This window comes from Schistocerca nitens, chromosome 8, assembly GCF_023898315.1.
Source record: "Schistocerca nitens isolate TAMUIC-IGC-003100 chromosome 8, iqSchNite1.1, whole genome shotgun sequence".
Classification (NCBI taxonomy): domain Eukaryota; kingdom Metazoa; phylum Arthropoda; class Insecta; order Orthoptera; family Acrididae; genus Schistocerca; species Schistocerca nitens.
Window position 1 is genome coordinate 519,581,090 of NC_064621.1, and position 22,648 is coordinate 519,603,737.

General features: G+C 40.2%; 1 protein-coding gene across 1 annotated transcript in view; it reads right to left on the reverse strand.

Moving 5' to 3' along the window:
• LOC126198987 (uncharacterized) overlaps positions 1 to 22,648 on the reverse strand; it is a 69,692-nt gene that overhangs the window by 25,766 nt on the left and 21,278 nt on the right. The window contains exon 5 of the mRNA XM_049935656.1: positions 20,939 to 21,474. Coding sequence (XP_049791613.1) covers positions 20,939 to 21,474 — 536 coding nt within the window. The remainder of the gene's footprint in view (positions 1 to 20,938; positions 21,475 to 22,648) is intronic.

Genomic DNA, 22,648 nt, shown 5'->3' on the forward strand with positions numbered 1-22,648 from the left:
TTTGACTAAATGTCTAGGAAATACAAATAAGTTAAGTTGGAATAACCATACAGATAATGTTGTGGGGAAGCCAAACAAAGACTACGTTTTATTGGAACAACACTTAGAATATGCCACACATCTATTAAAGAGACACTACGCTTGTCCATCCTCTGTTACAGTAGATGCTGCGCTGTATAGGATCCTCACCAGATAGGATTGATGGTGGACATCGAAGAAGTTCAAAGAAGGCCAGCTCATTTTGTCTTATCATAAAATAGGGGAGAAAGAGTCACGTATATGATGAATGAGTTGAGTTGGGAGCAAGTTAGGATGGCAATCATTAAAACAAAGGCATTTTTCGTTTGGGCGAGATCCTTTCTCCTCTGAGCATGAAAATATTTTATCACCACCAATCTCTACAGAAGAAATGATTATCATAATGAAATAAGAGAAATCAGAGTTCATACAGAAAGGCAAGTGTTCATATTTCACACACACTGTTATGAAGGTAGCTCGAAGAACATCCTGTCAGCCAGACACTTAAGTGTGTACTGCAGACTGCAGATATATTGATTATATGAGGGTCTGTCAAATGAAAACCAAATACACACCAAAACGGGACCATGGAATGGTTCCATTCAAAAGTTATCACCACATACATTAAGACATTTTTCCCACTGGGAGACAAGACAATCACTTCCTGTTATGTAGAACACAGTCAGCCATTGACAGATCCACAACTGTGCCCTCTCTTGCACTTACGTATCTGACTGAAACCAGAATCCACATCTTCTTCCAGAGTACCAAAGATGTGAAAACACATGGTGGAAGATCCAGGCTATGTGGAAGCTGTTGCAATTTCCCAATCAAATCACTGAAGAGTAGACTTTGTCTGATTGGCAGTGAGGGGGCACGCATTATCGTGCAAAAGGATGATTCCATCCGACAGCATTCCGACAACCGAGGGCAAACAGCCCACATCTCCCCTGCCAAATAAATCCAAAGCTGTTCACATAAGTTCCAGTAAGTTCGTGTTGACCTCCTCCTTCAACTACAAGGGCCCTCTGCTCATCAAATTCCCTAAGTGTGGAAAAACAATTGATGCGCAGCACTATGAAGACACTTTGCAGAAACTATGATGCACTGCAAAGTCAAAACACCCAGGAATGCTGTCGGACAGAATCATCCTATTGCAAACAATGCCTGCCCCCTCACACTGCCAATCGGACGAAGGCTACGCTTCAGCGATTTGGTCGGGAAACACTGCAACACCCTCCATGTAGCCCAAATCTATCACCATGCGTTTTCACATGGTGTTGATCCGTCAGAAGTCAACTGCTTTCTACAAAACAGGGCCTGATCATCTCTTCTCCCAGTGGGACAAATGTCTTAAAGCATTTTTAATGGAACCATTCCATTCCTGCTGTGACAGGTGTTTGGTTTTCATTTGACTACCCTTGCGAGTTCAGCAGAAATACATACAGGATGACAATTATTGAACTATAAGAAATAAAATCGTCACAACAACTGAACAGTTTGCATTGCGACGTTCAAACTGCACAGCTATCCGTGAGGCACGAAAGGAATTATTACATGCATGCACATGCACGTTGTTGTTGTCGGTCATTTGCATGTGAAAATATCTTGAAACAGCGTGCCTGAGTGTATAGCACTTGTGAAGGCCTACCATGTGAGCATTAACAGCCCAACTGCAGCTCAAAGGAAGACATTTGCAACTTAGTTCAAGCTGAAGACAACTGGTCCAAGTGTGCTAACAATCAGTAAGTAAGTTTAAGAGAATGGATAGTGTTTGTGATGACAGTGTTGGCAATGTCAGTAAATCCAAAAGGGTGAAAACTCCTGAAAGCATCGAGAAAACACACGCTGTGTTTCAAAGCAGCGCTGTGTTTCAAAGCAGCCCCAATAAATTGATCAGATGAGCTGCATAACAGCTGGGAATCAACCGGGAGACATTGCGATAAATTTTTATTGAAGACCTGCATCTCTTCCCATACAAAATTCAAACCCATAGCCCCAGGGCTATGGAACAGCATTGTGTTTTGCCAACTCTATTGTCCACAGAATTGACAAACAAGACTTTGACATGAATATGGTTGGGTTTCACAACGAGGCCCACTTTCATTTGGATAGGTTCAACAATAAGCAAAAGTGACGCATTTGGGGGACTGAATCCACATTTCACGATCGAGAAGTCTCTTCACCCTCAATGGGTGACTGTGTGGTTTGCAATGTCCAGTCACAGAATAATCAGTGCGATATCCCTTGATGGCATGGTGACTACCGAATGGTATGTGAAGGTTATTGAAGATGACTTCATCCCCATTATCCAAAGTGACCCTGATTTCGACACGATATGGTTCATGTAAGATGGGGCTCGACCCCATTGAAGCAAGAGAGTGTTTGATGTCCTAAACGAGGACTTTGGGGACACCATTCTGGTTCTCATGTACACAGAGGCCACTAGCATGGGCCTCAATTGGCCGCCATATTCTCCATATCTGAACACATACAACTTCTTTTTGTGGGACTATATTAAAGACATGGTGTACAGCAACACCTCAAAATCATTGCTGACCTGAAAACAGCCATTCAGGAGGTAATTGACAGCATCGATTTTCCGACACTTCAGCAGGTCACGTAGAATTTCGGTATTCGTCTGTGCCATATCACCACCAATGAGGGCAGGCATATCGAACATGTCATAATCTAAATCCAAATATCTGTAGTGATGTCTATATGTTGAATAAATAAGTAGTTTGTAACTAATTTATGTTTTTTTATATAGTTCAATAATTGTCACCCTGTATGAGGTGTGATAAAAAATAATGGAAATTTTTGTTTTCCTCAAAGAATCTTTATTAATTCATTAACATCAACTTCAAAGTAAGCCCCCTCTGATATAATACACTTGGACCAGCACTTTTTCCAAACTTGAAAGCCCTTCTCGAACTCGCTTTTCATTACGGTTTTCAGCTCCTTCAGTGAATCTGTTTTGTTAATCTCATCAGCAGTGGCAAAACAACGTTCTTTCGTGGTTCTCTTCAGCCTCGGGAATAAAAACAAGTCACAGAGGGGCCATGTCTGATGGGTGAGCAGCATAATGCTTTTTCCCAAAAAATCACGAACAAGCACTGAGGTGTGTGCGAGGGCATTATCACGATGCAATTTCCACAACTGGTTTCACCACAGTTTGGTCTTTTCTTTGGACTGCTTCATGCAAATGTTGCATAACTTCCAAGTAGTGTTGCTTATTGACCATACGACCATAAGGCAGGAACTCACAATGCACTACCCTAGTGTAATCGAAGAAAACAGTGAGAAGAACCTTCACATGTGCTCAAACTTTTCAAATTTTTTTTTCGGTCTTGGCGCTTCAGGCAGTTTCTATTGGGGAGAATGGGCCTGGGTTTCAACGTCATACATGTATGTCCATGTTTCGTCACCTGTTATAGCTTTCTTTACTTCTGGATTGTTGTTGACTTCATTCAGCAATTACTGTGTGATGTCTATGTGATGTCATTTTTGGCTGAAATCAAACAATTACGGAATGAACTTTGCTGCTACACATTTCATGCCCAAAACATCCAAAAAATTTCTTGGCATGAGCCAAAGGATGTGATGACATCTTTGACAGCCTCCCTGATGGTGATTTGGCAATTTTACAGAACCATTTTCTATACTTCTTCCACACTTTGTCAGTCATTGATGTGCTATGACATCCAGGGCAGTTGTCGTCTCCATCACCACCTTGGTTGGCCTTCTTTGAAACATTCATACCACTCATAAAATCTTGTCTTACTCATAGCAGATTTGCCAAAAGCCAGTCAAAACTTCGAATGTGATGCTGCACTTTATTCCATTTCTCAAGCAAAATTTAATGTAAAATCTCTGATCCACCTTTTCCAAAAGTATAAATTCCCCAAGCATTCAAAAACATGTATCACCTTTTTGATTGTCAATAACAACAACAAAAATTCAAAACAGCTGAAATGCAAAGATACATCAGGAACATGTGTACCAACAAGATAAAAAACTTTAAAAATTGAATGAATAAAGCCTGTGAAATTAAAAAATTCCCATTACTTCTTGATCACGCCTCGTATCATCAGTTTAAAAGAACAAATTTTTTTTAGCTTTTTGATCAGGAGTTTTACCTTGCAACAAAAGTAAATTATCCCACCAACTGTTCTTCACTTTACTACTGTGATCCTTTGTAAGCTACTTCCCTGTCTGAGTGTCGCTTCCTCACTGTGCACACTGTTATCTGTTTCAGACTGCTGCTCGAACGGACCCATTGTCTTTTCAGTTTCAGTTATATCACTACCCAGACGAGAAACTAAAATCAATTAGGCCCAGGTGCATCATGTTAACCTAGTTACTCTCAGAATTTGGTAGGATCATCAACTCTGGCTCAATATCCCATTGTGGATCTAGTTAACAGTGTATGTAGTGGATGCTCATGTTATGGAATAAAAGGTCATTTGTGTAGATGAGTCAAGAGTAAATGCCAATAGTAGGTTACGACTATGTAGAATACCACATATGGCATGGTATCACACTTTCTCAACAGGTCATATTTGAATGCCTTCAAGCAAGACGTAAGTGCGTCATACTCAGCTTTGCGTTATATTCTCGGGCTACTTTTCATTGTGGAATAAATATGTCTACTTAAACGTGTAATACGTGGCATACACTTGACAGGTCTTTAACCTGTTGGGCATACTGATGCAAAGCCTCACTATACATTCACTTTCTCATGACGTGTGATGTCAACAAACAACACCGATTCAAAAGTAGTAGTACAATTCATAAATATAATACTACAAGAATAAATTACTTTCACTATCTGTCATTCATCCTTAGTCTTCCACAGAAAAAGAGTGAGCTATGTAGGCACAAAAATCTTTGACTGCTTAACCAGTTAAGTGACAAACCTAATAAATATTAAAATTAATTTGAAACACAAACTGAAATCATGTGGAAATTAACTTTTGCTTTCTAATTACTTCACTGCGTATTGTGTGTGTACTACTCCAACCAAATCGTGTTTCATCGTATTTTCCTCTAATCGAGTATTAAAGGTAAGTTTTTCCTCCCCTTTTTTAGGGTTCAGTACTTCAATTGGTAAAAACAGAAGCCTTATAGGATTACTATGTTGTCGCTCTGTCTGCTTGCCTGCCTGCCTGTCTGTCTGTCTGTCAAGACCCCTTTTTCTCTGGAATAGGTTGATGTAACAAAGCAGGTGGATTTTTTCACCCTATTTGCTTATCTTGACCACTTCTTTTCGCAAAGATCTTCATTAGTGTTATTTTTATGACATATGCATAGTACCAAAAATCTTGAATATTAACTCAGGGCTTAGGCACCTCAACTCTATTACCAATTACAGTTTTTGCTTCGTCAGAACTCATATGTGTAATTAGTTTACCTAAAAACCATGCTAGTTACAAATATAAGTGCTACAGAACTTCATTATCATTGTTCATATTTAAAGATATATCTGACAGCTAACTTCCTGATAAAGTAAATCAAAAGTATATATAAATAACTGCAGTATCTATACTGCTAATGATGAAAATAGGTTAGTGAATTTTGCACTCTAGTTTCAGACTAAACAGCATTCTTTGTTAAAATATTGTTACTGAAGTAATATCCCATATTTTGTCAAACTATATAGCATAATTCCATAGCAGTTACTGTCGTATCTAAAAGTTCACATTCACAAGAATCTCTCTCCACTATTCAGATCATCAGGAACGTACATTTGTAACTTTAACTTGTAAAACTCAAGCAAACAACAGCAGTTAAATGTAGTTCTAATTGTAGTAATCTTACAAAAGAGAGGCTGTTGGAAGCCATTTTAGTCAGTCTGTGGAAGGTTATGAAACGAGTAAGATATGTGTATAAAAATATAGTGCAGACAAGTTAGCACAATTATAACTCTTACAATGTGCCAAGTTTCATTTAAATTTAGCATCTGGGAGATCATTCTGTAATTTAGTGACTGACTGGATAGGGAATGTATAATTATTATTATGGATTGCTCCAAACTTCAATAATGTTCACTGTGACAATAGGTTCAGACTATGAACATTGTTACCATCAATAATTACTTATTGTGCATGTGGTTTTTGTTTTGATATAACTGTTATACTACAAAGACAGTGATTTAAGAACTTTATTCAGTGACTGTATTAATTATACATGTTTTCCACATGAGAACTCCTGTGAACAATCACATCACTGTTAGGCACTTTAACAATTACCTTCAGATATAAACTGAATGTAGTATGTGGTTAAGTAATTGCATGTGCATAAACTGTAATATACGAGACGTGATCTCGCCACCAACTGTATTTGTTTAGCCCCAAATTGCAATTGAAGTGTTTTGACTGTATGTTCAGTGTGCACTACTTCACTGACAATAGATTACTTTTAGCCACCATTTTACAGCCAGATTCGAAGGAGGTGCAGCTACCGGAGGCATCTTAGCACAGGTAAATATGGTTATATAACAGTATCAAGTTCAAATTCATGTCAAGTACTGAGCACCATGATTCCATGGCAATGTAAAGAATTTATGCTTCTCAGTCAATGCACTCAAAAGATGACCACTTGTTTCATACATTTTGATATGTCTACATCTATACTCTGCAAACCACATGAAATGCATAGCAGAGGGTATGTCCCATTGTACCTGTTATTAGGGTTTCTTACCGTTCCATTTACATATGGAGCGTGGGAAGAATCATTGCTTGAATGCCTCTGTGGTTGCAGTAATTATTCTAATCTTAATGTCACAATTCCTATGTGGGTGATATATAGGGTGCTGTAGTTGGTATATTCCTAGAGCCATCATTTAAAGCCAGCTCCTGAAGTTTTGTTAACAGACTTTCTCGCCCTAGTTTACACCTATCTTCAAGAGTTCAGTACCTTCAGTACCTCTGTGACACTCTCCCATGAATTAAACAAACCTGATAATCCGTGCTGCCCTTCTCAGTCTATGTTCAATATGTCTTGTTACTCCCATTTGGTACAGGTCCCACACACATGAGAAATATTCTAGATCTGGTCACATGAGTGATTTGTGAGCAGCCTCCTTTGTAGACTGATTGCACTTCCCCAGTATTCTGCCAATAAACTGAAGTCTACCTTTGGCTTTACCCATGACAGCCTATGTGATCATTCCCTTCCATATCCCTAACAAAGTGTTGCACCTAGGTATTTGTATGAGCTGGCTGACTGAATTTTAAAAAGAAAAAATTTAAAAATTTTTGATCACTGTCCCAAAAATGTACACCTACAATTACTTCTACATCTGATGATGACTTTCCATCCAAGATAATACGCTGCACTCTCCCTACTTTTCCTCCCTACCAAAAAGTCCCCAATCCAGTCACATATTTCACTCTTGGCCAATGCGATCATACTTTTGACAATAAGAGTAGCTGTGTGACTGAGTCTAATGCTATTCGGAAATCAAGAAATATTGCATCTGCCTGACTGTCTTGATCCAAAGCTTTCATTGTGTCATGTGAGAAAAGTGCAAGTTGGGTTTCACATGATCGATGTTTTCAGAATCCATGCTGGTTGTCATTGAGGAGGTCATTCTGTTCAAAATAACTCATTATGCTTGAGCTCAGAAAAAGTTCTAAGATTCTACAACAAATTGATTTCAAGTATACTGGACAGTAGTTTTTTCGGTCACTTCTACTACTCTTCTTGTAGACGGCTGTGACCTGTGCTCATTTTAAGGACTGGGAATGGGCATTTGTTCAACAGATCTACAACAGGTTGTAGTTAGAAGAGGGGCTAACTCAGCAGCAAATTCAGTAAAGAATATGACAGGGATTCCATTGGGCCCTCGAGCCTTGTTCAACTTTAACAATTTCAGCTGTTTTTCATCAGCCATGACACTAGTACTTATTTCATTCATCTTTTCAATTGTACATGAATTTAACTGGGGAAATTTGCCTGGTGTTCCCTTTGTAAAGGAACATTTGAAAACGGATTTCAGCATTTCAGGTTTTGCTTTGCTACCCACAATTTCAGTTATATCTCATTCGCTAGGAATTGGATGCATAACTTTGGTGCCATTAACAGTCTTTGCATACAACCACAATTTCTTTGGATTTTTTACAATATTTTGCTATGGTAGTCATTGAAGGCATCATGCATTGCTCTCTTGAATTTCATCCAGCATCTCTCTATCTATAGCCTATGCTTTGTTTCACACCTATTCTGCTGTAGTCTCCATCCCCCCCCCCCCCGCCTTTTTTTTTTTTTTTTTTTTTTTTTTTTTTTTTTTTTTTTTTTTTTTTTTTTACAGTGACTTTATACAATGAGGTTCTCTCCTATTAGGAACTGCTCTACTGGGTACATATCTATCCAGTGCATGGTCAACTATTCTTTTAAAATTGATCCAAAGTTATTCTACATGCTCCAGACTAGACTTGTGCCAAAAGTTTCAAGTTCCTCACTGAGATATAACACTACCGATTGTTTATCTAGTTTACTGAATATATACAACTTTCTGTTTGTTTTACTTGTCCTATGTTTCCATCATGAGTTAGGTTCCTAACCATCTGTTCTAGGTAGTTTTCAGAGAAGGCATTTAGTAATGTTTCACAGGATGTCTTATCACACCCACCATTAAAAAAACTGTAATTTTCCCAATAAACTGTTGGATGATTAAAGTCTCCACCGATGATAACAGTATCTTGGGGAGATCATATACAAGTGAACTGAGGTTTTCTCTAAAGTCTTCAGTTGCATTGATTGAGTATGGTGGGTGATAGCAGGATCCAATTATCATTTTATGCCCACCCATGATACTCAATTTCAGATTACAACCAGCTTCCTGTACCTAGTATTATGTGAGCTTCACTCGCAAACACACTCATCAAAACCTGTAAGATATTTCCTGCACACCCAGAATCATTAAATTTAGCAAGAAGCAAGGTTTCACAGTTCAAGCAAATGAAAATAATCGGTAAATTGTTAATTTGTAATTATATCACATGACAAAAATAATTTCTTTTTTCATTTGTTATCAGACTGACTGACTGTCATCTTTTAAGACCCCTTTTTCTTACGAGCAAGGAGATGTATACCCTGCCAGTATTGAAATAAGTAAGACACAAAAATCGAGAGGATGAGCTATTTACATACATAATTAAGTTCATACAGAACCCTCGGTGTGCGAGTCTTACTTGGATTTATCCAGATTTTTCTATCTATTTTCACTCTCTGTGACCTCTGAAACTGTATTTATTATGTCCTTTCTTTTTCTATCCTGTGCCCCCCCCCCCCCCCCCCCTCCCCAGCTACATATCTGACTTCTTGATTAGTTGCAGCTAAATGGCAGCATGTCAAAATTTTTAATCTTACCAGTTACAGTGGATTATTACCTCACATACTTTACTTGCTTTTATACAACAATAGCAATATTAGGCTAGACTGCTGCTCATCACGTGGGGGAGGTGTTTAAAATCGTTCCTGTCGCCTCCGGGCACTGTGACCCCACTGGGGCGAGTAGCGCTCCTGTTTGGTTGGTTGGTCGGTCGGTCGGGGATAACAGACTAACAGCAAGTTAACCATCCCTTGGTCAAGGTGGTGTTCATCCGCAAGTACAGACATCCACCAGAAATCCGCTTGGAAGGGGAAAGTACACAGGAGTGGTAAAAGTGAGGCACCAATATCAAGACTTGTGCCAGAGCAGGAAAACAATTGATGGAGAAGTAAAAATATATGGACTGGATTGGTATGAGTGTTAGATGAGACAAATAGTCTTTCAGATTTCCCTGTACTGCGAGAAACCCCACTAGCATCCAACCTCCGCCAACCCAATGAAGGGCAAAGATAGCTACAGAGGAAAGAATGCCTTCGTCAAGAGATGCAGAACAGTAGATGGGAACAGGCTAAAAATGTAATGGACCTCAGTCGGACAGTAAATAATACAACAAGATTATAGACATATTTAAGACCGCACATGGGATGTCCCGGGGTTCTGCATGGGAAGGGGAAAGCCCTCCCACAGCAGCCCCACCCCAAATTCATCATAGGCAAAGCATTACAGAAGAGGACAGCACCCACTCATCGGCAAAGTGCTGCTCCTAAAATGAGAAACAGAATGTGGAAATAAGAGGGACAAACAGCCTAAAAGCGATAAAAACAGAGGAAAGGAGGGATGGCAGAGGTAGCAGGCAAAAGAGGCACAGTTGAGGGCCGTCATAACCCAGTTTGGGGCAGGAGATATTTCCAAGTCAAGCTGCCCCATCCCAAAGATAGTTTAAATCATTATATCTCAGAATAAAAACCAGTGTCATCAAGAAAACAGAGAACCAGTTCAGTAGTCCATAAGCTGTTCACAAACATGAGAGGCAAAGAATTCAAAATACCATGCTCAGCATGAAGAACCAGAAGGAGGAGGAATTCCACCAGGATACCATTAACTGTCAGTCAGGCTCTACAACCAGAATGTGTGGGGCTGGCTCGTTACGTAAAATAAAACTGATAGTCAGTCTGGTATGACAAGGTGTATATGTGAACAAGAAAAAAAACTGCTGAATTTTTTCCCAAAATTCCCAATTAAAAATACAGTATATTTTCCCTTAGGGCTGTAAAACTTTTCAATCCTTTGAATGGTAACGATGTTATACACTTGCAATGCACACCATAGTTTATGTCACATGACATCCCCAGCCATGACAGCAGATATTCAGAGCATAGGACACAAGATGTAGTCAGCCAATAGCAACATCACTGTTAAGTAGCTTGAACACACAAATAGGAAAAGTTCATTTTTATATTAATACACATATAGTATAGATACAAGAAAATCTAAGCTTTCAAGTATAATATTGGTCTTCTTTTGCACATGTTACCCTTTAACATATATCAAACACAAATGTGTCAGTAAAGCTTCAAATAATGATGTAAACGGCTGGCAGGTCTTCTGGGCCGAAAATGTTTTCACGTGGCTGGTCCTCAAAATACTAGGTTCTGAATGATAGTCAAACGCTCTGCATTTAAGCAATTCATCACACATTCTCACATTTATCATAATTAATCTTGCGTAAAAGGAAATTTACTTTGAAAGTAACACTTCTCAAACCACCATTCGCAATACTTTCCCGTCACCTGATAGATATAGGTTCAATTGAGTAACTGCCTGAGAGCAGCATAAAACAGGCATTACTGCATATGCATAGCTACAATGACATAATCTGCTCTTAACGCTTTTCGTTCCGTTTCTGTTTGGAATTTCAGGCATATAGGGGCATCATGTAACCATGTGCAGCACTGTGGCATGTTGTTCAGAGTGGACATCCACAGTATTTAGGGCAATTGTATTATCACACCCTATCCAGATAAGAAATGCAAAATAAGAAAGCAGTCCTGGGTATAATAAACATCTCAAAACTAGGCTAATATTTTGCTATGTGGTGGACTTTTATATAAAAATTTTCTTTCAAACTGTATACAAATTTAACAAGTTGTCAGTGAAGCCAAGAATCTGTATAACTGGCAGTTTTTATTCAACTCCAGGAGTAAATACAAAGCCTTGTGGAAAAGGTGTTCTGTAAATTTAACCCCCTGCCCTCAAGGTGGACTGGAAGAACGTTAACATGGAGGTTGGATGGAATCCCACCCGAGTAGTACATACGGCTGGTTTTCCACCCCACCTTGTGGTCAGAGACTTAAGGAGTAAACAACAGAAATTAAGAAATAACATCAAACCTACAAGAGGTACCAGAGAAGTATTGAAACATGTCTTGTGGTTAAAAAACATTGTATTTCACAGAAGGCAGATATGTAAAACTCAAAACATTTTATTCAATTTGTCTATATAGCATTAAGAGATCTTACATTATGACATAAAAGAAATGGGACATTCCAAGAGCATCGGACTTTCATAAACCATACTGAAATGCACAATTCAACTTCAAGCACACATCCATGTCTGGATTCACACTGAAGTACAACCTACTTGGTATTAAGCTTTTCAGCATAGTTTTCAGGATGCCAATTTTCTTGGAGTATCAGTACTGTATTATCTCACACCTGGTTCTTTATTGTGGCGTAATACCATATGTGCCAGAAGATGAAAACATGCATTGGAAATTCAGCGAACAGCTGAACCTAGCCAATAGTGTGGAATAAAACAATTTGTTTCAAATAAACTGACTGCCTCAGCAGAAAAGATCAATAAAAGACAAATTTCTTCAGTGAACAGACAAAAATAACTTCATTGTCCTGCAAGATGATAAACATTTGATTGCCAATAATGTGGAAACAAAATAAAAACGGGAAACTGAAACTAGTAACATGTTTTAGCCTTCTGTAATTATGTGAATGTATTTTAATCCACTTGATAGCTCCCAGCCCCAGAAATCAGTTTTGTTTTCATTTGACGAGACAGTTGTAAACAAAGAGTAAACAGCAAAATCATGAAATGTTAACACGGGTCACTTGGAGACTCCCACCCACTACAATTCAGACTGATCTGCTCATTTGTGAACATAGCAGCTTCGGTATGTTAGAAAAATTTTTTGAGGTAGCATTTGCCTGCTTGCTGCTACAACTTGTACAGCTAACAGCCACACATCAAGTAGCTAAAAGCAGGAGAAGACACCGCTCATAGGTAACTTCAGCTCTCTGCACGTGCGTGAGCCCACTGGCAACCACTCCAATGAACCTAATGTAAACAGTTGCGACGTCGAGCTCATTGAAAGTAGTTCATAGTTACGAAGTATTACATAGTCTTTGCCTTAAAGCCTTTGACACACTTTGCTGTCAGCAGACACTTCCATGCACACTGTGTTTTGAGTTGTAAATGGCGCATTTTCTTGTCACTTAAATTTTTATTTTATTGTTATTCTCTCATTTATGTTTTATTGCTGCAGTATTACTCTTCAGTAGTGGATTAGTAAAATTATTTGTTGGTGTATCAGTCCTTACCAGACAAAATTACAAAAATTTAATCGAAAACTTAAAAAATGAAAACTTTCTGGAATTCTAAAAAATTCCAGGGTTTTTCTTGATGTTCTCCCAGATGAAAATAATGTTGGGTTTTTCCCAGATTTCTCAGTCATTCCGGAATGTATACACTCTGTATGATCAATGAGGAGGTGACATACTAATGGATTCTTTGCGAGAGGAATGGATGAAGGAGTTTCATGTAGCAGTAGTCTCCTTGATAGTTTAGAGTGAGCAGATATCTTATTTGCACCCATAAATCCGCATCTGGGATCAGGAATAGAAATGGGGGTGAATAATCGTTTCTCTAACCAAATGGTCAGCCAGTTAATTCTCTTATATACAACATGACTTGGGATCCAAAAGCAACCAAGGAGGCAGTACTATTTAATGACAGAGAGGTCATGAATAGCAGTTATATCAAAGACTGACAAAAGAAACATCAGTCAGTGGTCTGGAGACTGCTCATTGAGACGCTACACATCGAAACGTACTCGAGAGAGGCTCATTTAATAAAATGGATAGCACTGTTAATGGCCACCAGCTCCACCATAAGACAGCAGCATGCCGAAACTCCTGAAGGCCTGAATGTAACCGATGCTGAAAGTTTGTGGGGACGAAAGACTTTAGGTCCTGGGAAGTGATTGGTCTTACTTTGTGACCTGTGTAACACATGGAGCACATTCTAAGGAAGATGGGTGAGGTCTTGGCAGAGGGCTGCGAAGTGAATCCCAGCTGGTAATCCCACCCAAGGGCAAGTGTCAGGGGTCGATGTCCCTCGTATGCAAAAAGAACAGTGTACGTTGAACGATCAGGAAACTGCTGAATGTTGATTGCATAGGTGAGCCAGATTTGGTACCATCAGGAATATAGAGCAACGACTTCCACTTTGGCAAGGAGACTGTCTATAGTTGTGTGTGCAAGACACCAGTGGCCAGTCAAACTCCACGGTGAACAGCTGGGTCAAACAGTTTCAACGCCAAAGACAGCACCAAGCCACAAACCTGGTAACCATAGTCCAAGCAGGGCTGGACCAGAGCCAGATAGATAGAACAGAGAGCAGTGCAGTCCACACCCTAAGAGGCATGGGCACGGAAGCAGAATGCGTTAAGGTTTCGCATGCAGCTGGTCTTTAGTTGACAAATACAGGGCAGCCAAGTCAGGTTCTCATCAAGAAAGAGTCCCAAAAATTGGGGCTGTGCCCCAACGTTCTAGTACTGGATATCCCAGTAAAGTTCTGGGTCAGTATGGACTGTGGTAGGATGACAAAAATGCATGACCCGCATGATTACAGGAGAGAAATGGAAACCAAGGGAAAGGGTCCAAGCAAAGGCCCACCAGACAGCACCTTGGAGGTGGTGATCAGCCAAGGCTACAGAGTGGGAGTTGTACCAAATGCAAAAGTCATTGACACACAGCACAAGTGTGACCAGTGGCCCAACATAGGTCCTTGCCCAATAATGATGACAAACAAGAGCGCAACACTCCACACACAATCCGGCAAAATGCCATTCTCTTGGAATCATATGGAGCTGAGTTAAGCATCAACTTTAACCCAGAACAACCAACACAAAAAAACTGAAACATTGTTATGGAGCTCCAAGAGACCCAGTCATAGACGTAAGTAAAAATGAACTGAGCCAGGCACTGTCATATGCTTTATGGAGGTCAAAAAAGACTGCAATGGTGTGTTGCTGTTTTAGACAAGGCCTGCTGCATTGGTGTTTCCAACCTAACCACATGGTTGGTTGTATATCATCTCTCCTGGAAACCACACTGATAGGGGGGAAAGGCCCCAAGATTCGAGAACCCAGCAAGATCGGCAGGTAACCATCTTTCTATATCTACATATGCACTCTGCAAACCAGTGTGGAGTTCATAGCAGAAGGTACATCCCAATGTACCAGTTATTAGGGTTTCTTTCAGTTCCATTCGCGCAAGGAGTGTGGGAAGAATGTTTAAACTCTATGCATGCTGTAATTACTCTTACCTCGTCCTCACAATCACTATGTGAGTAGTAAGAAGGGGATTGTAATATATTCATATAAATCATCACTTAAAGCTGGTTATTTAAACTTTTTAATGGACTTTCTTAGGATAGTTTACATCTATTTCAAAGAGTCTGCCATTTGAATTTCTTCAGAGTCTCTGTAATGCTTTCCCATGGTTCAAACAAACCTGTGACCATTTGTGCTGTCCTTCTCTCTCTGTGCAGTCGAAGCTGCTGCCCTTCTCTGAACATATGCAGTATCCCCCATTGGTCCTATCTGATATGGGTCCCACACACTTTATTCTAGAACTGCTTGCATGAGTGATTTGTTAGCAGTCTCCTTTGTAGTCTGATTGCAATTTCCCAGTATTCTGCCAAAACTGAAGCCTACTGCCCGCTTTACCTACAACTGAGACTATGTGATCATTCCATTTTTTATCCCAAGTGGACACCCAAGTATTTGTACAGGTTGGTTGATTCGAACTGTGACTCAGTATTCTTATAGTCATAGGATACTAAAACTTTTTTTTTTCATTTTGTGAAGTGCACAATTTTAGATTTCTGAAAATTTAATGCAAGTTGCCAATCTTTGCATCACTTTGAAATCTTATCAAAATCTGACAATATTTATGCAGCTTCTTTCAGAGAGTGCTTCACTACAGATAACTGCATCCCCTGCAAAAAGTCTAATGTTATTGTTAGTACTGTCCACAAGGTTAATAATATACAACATGAACAGCAGGGATCCCAACACACTTCCCTGGGGGTACACCCTTAGTTACTTCTCTATCTGACAACGGCTTTCCATCCAAGATAAGATGTTGCATCCTTCCTATCAAGAAATTCTCAATTCAGTCACATATCTCAACTGATACCCCCCATATGATTGTACTTTTGATAATAAGCATAGGTGTGGTACTGAGTCAAATGCTGACTGCCTTGATCCAATGCTTTCAATATATCATGTGAGAAAAGTTCGAGTTGAGTTTCATATGATTGATATTTGCAGAATCCAAGCTGGTTCGCGTGGAGGTGGTCATTGTGTTAAAGATACTACAATTATAATTGAGCTCAGAATATGTTCTACAATAAAACTTTGTCAAGGATACTGGACGGTACTTTTGTGGATCACTTCACTCTGCTTTTGAGCTAATCGGATGGTTCCTGTCAATGGAAATTGGGATTTGGCCTGCCTTAAGGACTGGAATGATGATACTATCTCACTATTGTGAAGGGAAGACACTGTCAAGCCAAATATAGCTGAAGACACTGAGGAGATTGAGCCACTGAGTAATGCTCAGATAGCAGACATATGAGCAGTAAGTTGCCCATCTGGCTGGGTGCAGGAATGCTTTCTGAAGATGATGACAATGGAACCACAAGAGAGTAGTGCAGTGGGAGAACTAGTAAGGAAAAACTGTGGTAGTGGGACTGGTAGCTATAACTTCTGCATGACTTGTCACCATGTAAACATTATATATATATATATATATATATATATATATATATATATATATATATATATATATATATATATATGAGGTGACTTACCGAACGAAAGCGCTGGAAGGTCGATAGACACACAAACAAATACAAACATACACACAAAATTCAAGCTTTTGCAACAAACTGTTGCCTCATCAGGAAAGAGGGAAGGAGAGGGAAAGACGAAAGGATGTGGGTTTTAAGGGAGAGGGTAAGGAGTCATTCCAATCCCGGGAGCGGAAAGACTTACCTTGGGGGAAAAAGGACAGGTATACACTCGCGCGCACATACACACATAACCATCTGCACATACACAGACACAAGCAGACATATGTGTGTGTGCGCGAGTGTATACCTGTCCTTTTTCCCCCAAGGTAAGTCTTCCCACTCCCGGGATCGGAATGACTCCTTACCTGTCCCTTAAAACCCACATCCTTTCGTCTTTCCCTCTCCTTCCCTCTTTCCTGATGAAGCAACAGTTTGTTGCGAAAGCTTGAATTTCGTGTGTATGTTTGTGTTTGTTTGTGTGTCTATCGACCTGCCAGCACTTTCTATCGACCTGCCAGCACTTTCATTCGGTAAGTCACATCATCTTTGTTTTTTTATATCCCACGTGGAATGCTATATATAAAAGATGATGTGACTTACCGAACAAAAGCGCTGGCAGGTCGATAGACACACAAACAAACACAAACACACACCCAAAATTCAAGCTTTCACAACAAACTGTTGCCTCATCAGGAAAGAGGGGAAGGAGAGGGAAAGACAAAGACGAAAGGATGTGGGTTTTAAGGGAGAGGGTAAGGAGTCATTCCAATCCCAGGAGCGGAAAGACTTACCTTAGGGGGAAAAAAAGGACAGGTATACACTCACACACACACATATCCATCCACACATATACAGACACAAGCAGACATGTTTAAAGAGGTTTTTAGATATATTTTTCCCACGTGGAATGTTTCCATATATATAAAAACACAGATGATGTGACTTACTGAACGGAAGTGCTGGCAGGTCGATAGACACACAAACACAAAAGTACACACAAAATTCAAGCTTTCGCAACAAACTGTTGCCTCATCAGGAAAGAGGGAAGGAGAGGGAAAGACGAAAGGATGTGCGTTTTAAGAGAGAGGGTAAGGAGTCATTCCAATCCCGGGAGCGGAAAGACTTACCTTAGGGGGAAAAAAGGAAAAAAGGACAGGTATACACTCGCACACACACACATATCCATCCGCACATACACAGACACAAGCAGACATTTGGAAAGGCAAAGAGTTTGCTTGTGAGATGTCTGCTTGTGTCTGTATATGTGTGGATGGATATGTGTGTGTGTGCGAGTGTATACCCATCCTTTTTTCCCCCTAAGGTAAGTCTTTCGCTCCCGGGATTGGAATGACTCCTTACCTTCTCCCTTAAAACCCACATCCTTTCGTCTTTCCCTCTCCTTCCCTCTTTCCTGATGAGGCAACAGTTTGTTGCGAAAGCTTGAATTTTGTGTGTATGTTTGTGTTCGTTTGTGTGTCTGTCGACCTGCCAGCACTTTCATTTGGTAAGTCACATCATCTTTGTTTTTAGATATATTTTTCCTACGTGGAATGTTTCCCTCTATTATAACCATATATATATATATATATATATATATATATATATATATATATATATATATATATATATATAACAGAGGGAAACATTCCACGTGGAAAAAATATGTCTGCTTGTGTCTGTATGTGTGGATGGATATGTGTGTGTGTGCGCGAGTGTATACCTGTCCTTTTTTCCCCCTAAGGTAAGTCTTTCCGCTCCCGGGATTGGAATGACTCCTTACCCTCTCCCTTAAAACCCACATCCTTTCGTCTTTCCCTCTCCTTCCCTCTTTCCTGATGAGGCAACAGTTTGTTGCGAAAGCTTGAATTTTGTGTGTATATTTGTGTTTGTTTGTGTGTCTATCGACCTGCCAGCACTTTTGTTTGGTAAGTCTCATCATCTTTCTTTTTATACACACACACTTGCGCACACACACACATATCCATCCACATATATACAGTATATATATGTGTGGATGGATATGTGTGTGTGTGTGTGTGTGTGTGTGTGTGTGTGTGTGTGTGCGCGCGCGAGTGTATACCCGTCCTTTTTTCCCCCCTAAGGTAAGTCTTTCCGCACCCGGGATTGGAATGACTCCTTACCCTCCCCCTTAAAACCCACATCCTTTCGTCTTTCCCTCTCCTTCCCTCTTTCCTGACGAGGCAGCCGTTGGTTGCAAAAGCTAGAATTTTGTGTGTATGTTTGTGTTTGTTTGTGTGTCTATCGACCTGCCAGCGCTTTCGTTTGGTAAGTCACATCATCTTTGTTTTTACATATATTGTTCCCACGTGGAATGTTTCCCTCTATTATATTCATATATATATATATATATATATATATATATATATATATATATATATATATATAACAGAGGGAAACATTCCACGTGGAAAAAATATTGAATTTTGTGTGTATATTTGTGTTTTTTTGTGTGTCTATCGACCTGCCAGTGCTTTTATATATATATATATATATATATATATATACTGTCAATAGATTTATATCCCTGTATTTTCTTTTCTTTTTTTGAAGACTTGAAAAATTGGTGAATGTGGTGGATGGTGTTCCATGCAACTCCTGACACACCAAGGTGGGTTTCACAAGGACTACCTTCGTGGAGTGATTGTCCACAGTTGCTGCGTATTCAGTCAGCCGTGCAGTGGGATGACACGACTTTCACACCACACCTGCACATACCATGACTTAACTTTTTCCAGGAGGACATTCCCTTCAAAGGCTATGATAAAAGCTCCTGTATGTCATCAGTTCTGTGTGGAAGGTGATTTCTTGGACCATATTCAAAGTTTTAAGTGAGTAAAGGTCACTGGTATGTAACTAAGACATTCACATGCCTGAAATGCTGTAGGTTGTGCATCGGAGGAGGCAGTAATCAATAGTGATCGACTGCACATTTTTCCCAATGACTCAACTTCTCCAAATTCATCTTCAATATGTTCCGTAAAAAGGAATGATTTTATCACAGAAATAGCATCCCCATCAGTTCAAGTACACGCTAAGAATTGGATAAATTGTTTTGCATCTGGAAATCTGGCTTGTCCCTCTTCCCATGGTGCATCCACTGTAGGGAAAACAGTAGGGTTCTAGTAACTATCTGCAATGAAATTTCTATACCTGTCTGATGAGACAGTCGGATCAGAACAACCATTGTTTTGATGTAATATGATATGTTTCATGTGCGAAACGTCTGCCCTGATGCCACGTACTACTATCATGGAGTCACCCCATGGGTCCCATACAGCCACAACAAAGGCTAGCAGCTCAGGAATCAGCAGTGGGATCCGTGTGTTGTCAAAGGTCTCAACCAAAAGGTTTCATAATAATGCCATCATGTTAGATTGAATGTAAGAGCCTACACATGTATCATGCGCAGATGATTTGTAACACTGCATGTTTTAGAAGCTACTTAATATGTTCTTTCCCAGCTGATCCACACTACTGCAAAATATGGAAAACTAAGGTCACGCCCAGAAGGGGCCAAAAATTACTTCAGCCACAAGGTGACGTAAATGAATGAATATCCCAGGAAAGGACAGTGAAACATATGTAATAGCTGGATCATCATCCAAGACTGCCATCAAGAGAAAGAAGGTAAAAGAAATAAGTGTATTCAGAAATGAGAAATTGCAGCACAGGAAATGAAGTAGGTGATGCAATACCTTGGGGCCCTGTCATCAAGTTGTACATACTCTCAAATGAGTCACAAACCCCCTGAGGGGTAGCACTCTTGCTTGAAGTAAGGAGAGTTATCCTGTGATGAGAGGAGAGTGGAGGAGAGGTGAGGGAGAGAAGCAGAGAGCAGTTAAAGGGAAAGGACTAAGGAAAGACTATGCAGGTGACCTGGGGATGAATAGAAAGCATTTGCAAGCTGGAATAGCAGCAGCGAAGGGGAGACAAGCAGGTGGAGGTTGGAGTTAAGGTCGGGAAGGGGGGTGAGGTAACAAGAATGAAGGATATACCGCAGGGAGACTTCCCACCTATGCAGTTCAGAAAGGCTGGTGTTGATGGGATGACCCCTCTCCTATTAAATGCACTGTCTCCTGTTCTACACCTTCTCTGTAATGAGAATATTCATATTGTTGTTTCGCCCTGGACTTTCCATTAGATGCATTTATTGTGTTTCCTGGAAATTTATAACATACATTGTCATTCATTACCACATTTATTCATTTCTTGTAATTTCTTCTGAAATGAAGCAAATCAGTAATCTTGGAACATTTAGAAAAAAAGAGCAGCCAAGGATCTAACCAACTTCCAATTACATGCCTGTTATATTACTGCAACACAGATTTAGATGTACCTTTTGAATGCTACTCTTCTGTACTGCCACAGAGTTGTGCTGAGTTGAGAACTACCACATTATAATTAACTTACCTGGAAAGAGCAGCTACAAGCCGTGTTACTGCTGTCTAGTGACGGACCCTTGCCAACATCATCAAGTCGTGGACGTGTTTCAGGAGACGCGGGTCTCTCCTCGGGAGGTGGAGGGAGGACTTGTAACGATGAGACCGGAACTGCTGCAGCAACACTGTTCCTCGGATTGAAACTCTCAACTGACGCAAGAGCTGACGGTGGTCCCACTAACACATCCTCGTAGAAGACATCCGAGCGTATGACGTCTTCCGAGCGGCTGGATGGCATCGGCTGGCTAGAACCTTGTTCGACCAAACGTGCGTGAACAGACTGTGCGCCAGTCATTTCTGCATTTCCTGCTCCAGAGGACGAAGGACGCTGGCGCCGTGGTGCCGCTGTGGGGGCAGCAGGTGGTGCCTCAGCTACAGGTCTGGATACACCAGCCTCAGTCACAGGAACTGCCGGCACAGGTGCTGCTTCGATGCGGAAGCTGCCACTTGTGGCCAAGTTGATGGGTATTGTTCGGTGGCCTGTACCGAGTCCACTCGTAACAGCTCCTGAATTTGCAAAGAATATTTTGTAAGAAAGTTTTATAGTTATTACCCAAAAAGGAAATAAACAGTTAATACGAACACAATTACAGCAATAGTAAATGACTTTGCTATAAATAAAATTCCTGCAGAGAAACTGCTGGAGAAAAAGAATGCAATAGCTATGCTAAAGTTAGTATGAACGCTTTTATCATCACAGCAAAATTTCTACACATTCTCCTCATTAAATGGCAATGCCAACAATATTTAATCAAATGTTTGGTGATCAAACAATTTGATATTCCCAATACGATCTTTGATTAATTTGTTACATTCACCATTTCAAACTGCAGTAATTGCTATTCTTGTTAATGTCTAAAAAAGTGGTGAACTTTGTCTTTCAAAAACTCTGTTCAGTTCTTGTTTCTGCTAACATCTCTTTTCAAAGCATAGGCTTTCCGACTATTTTACCCGTGTATATTCCAGCCCATCTAATCACAACTAGTATAGTGATAGTTCATAATTAAATACATTTATTGCACAACATCCCAAAAAAAGTTGCTTCTGTGCTTGGGAAAAATGCAGCTGAATCAACCCCTCAGGTTCTCTCAGTTACAACATCACACAATTTTGTTTTTTAGTACGCAAGAGTACAAAATCTGTTTCTGACGGCAACTTCTCTATGTTAACGAATAACTTCATTCATTCCACATCACAGATTATGTCCTTCAACCTGTAATCTAAATTAAAACACTCTTCAACACAAAGGTTGCTTTGAACACAACAATGTTCTGTAAAACATTCTCGGTTTTCTTGCCACGTCAATTTGGGATAAAATCTCGAGCTTTCGATGATAGACTCCATCGTCATCATCAGGAGCAACTGACTGTCCTCACTGCTGCTGTGGTGCCATTTTATAGCCCTTGGACGGCTTCTGATTGGTCGGCTTGTGACTGGTCAGTGATTACGTACTGCTGTCGCAGACGGTGTCAATGTGTGGGCTGGTGGCATCACCACTTCCGTTGGAATGTAAACTTGGAAGGAATGTCTCTACTGCTTCTCTGCATCGAGTGCTTGTTTCCATGCACTACTCAGATAGTATCCGCTATCACGAACCGCCCCGATAGCTGAATGGTTAGTGTGACGGACTGCCATCCTAAGGCGCCCAGGTTCAATTCTCGGCTGGGTCGGAGATTTTCTC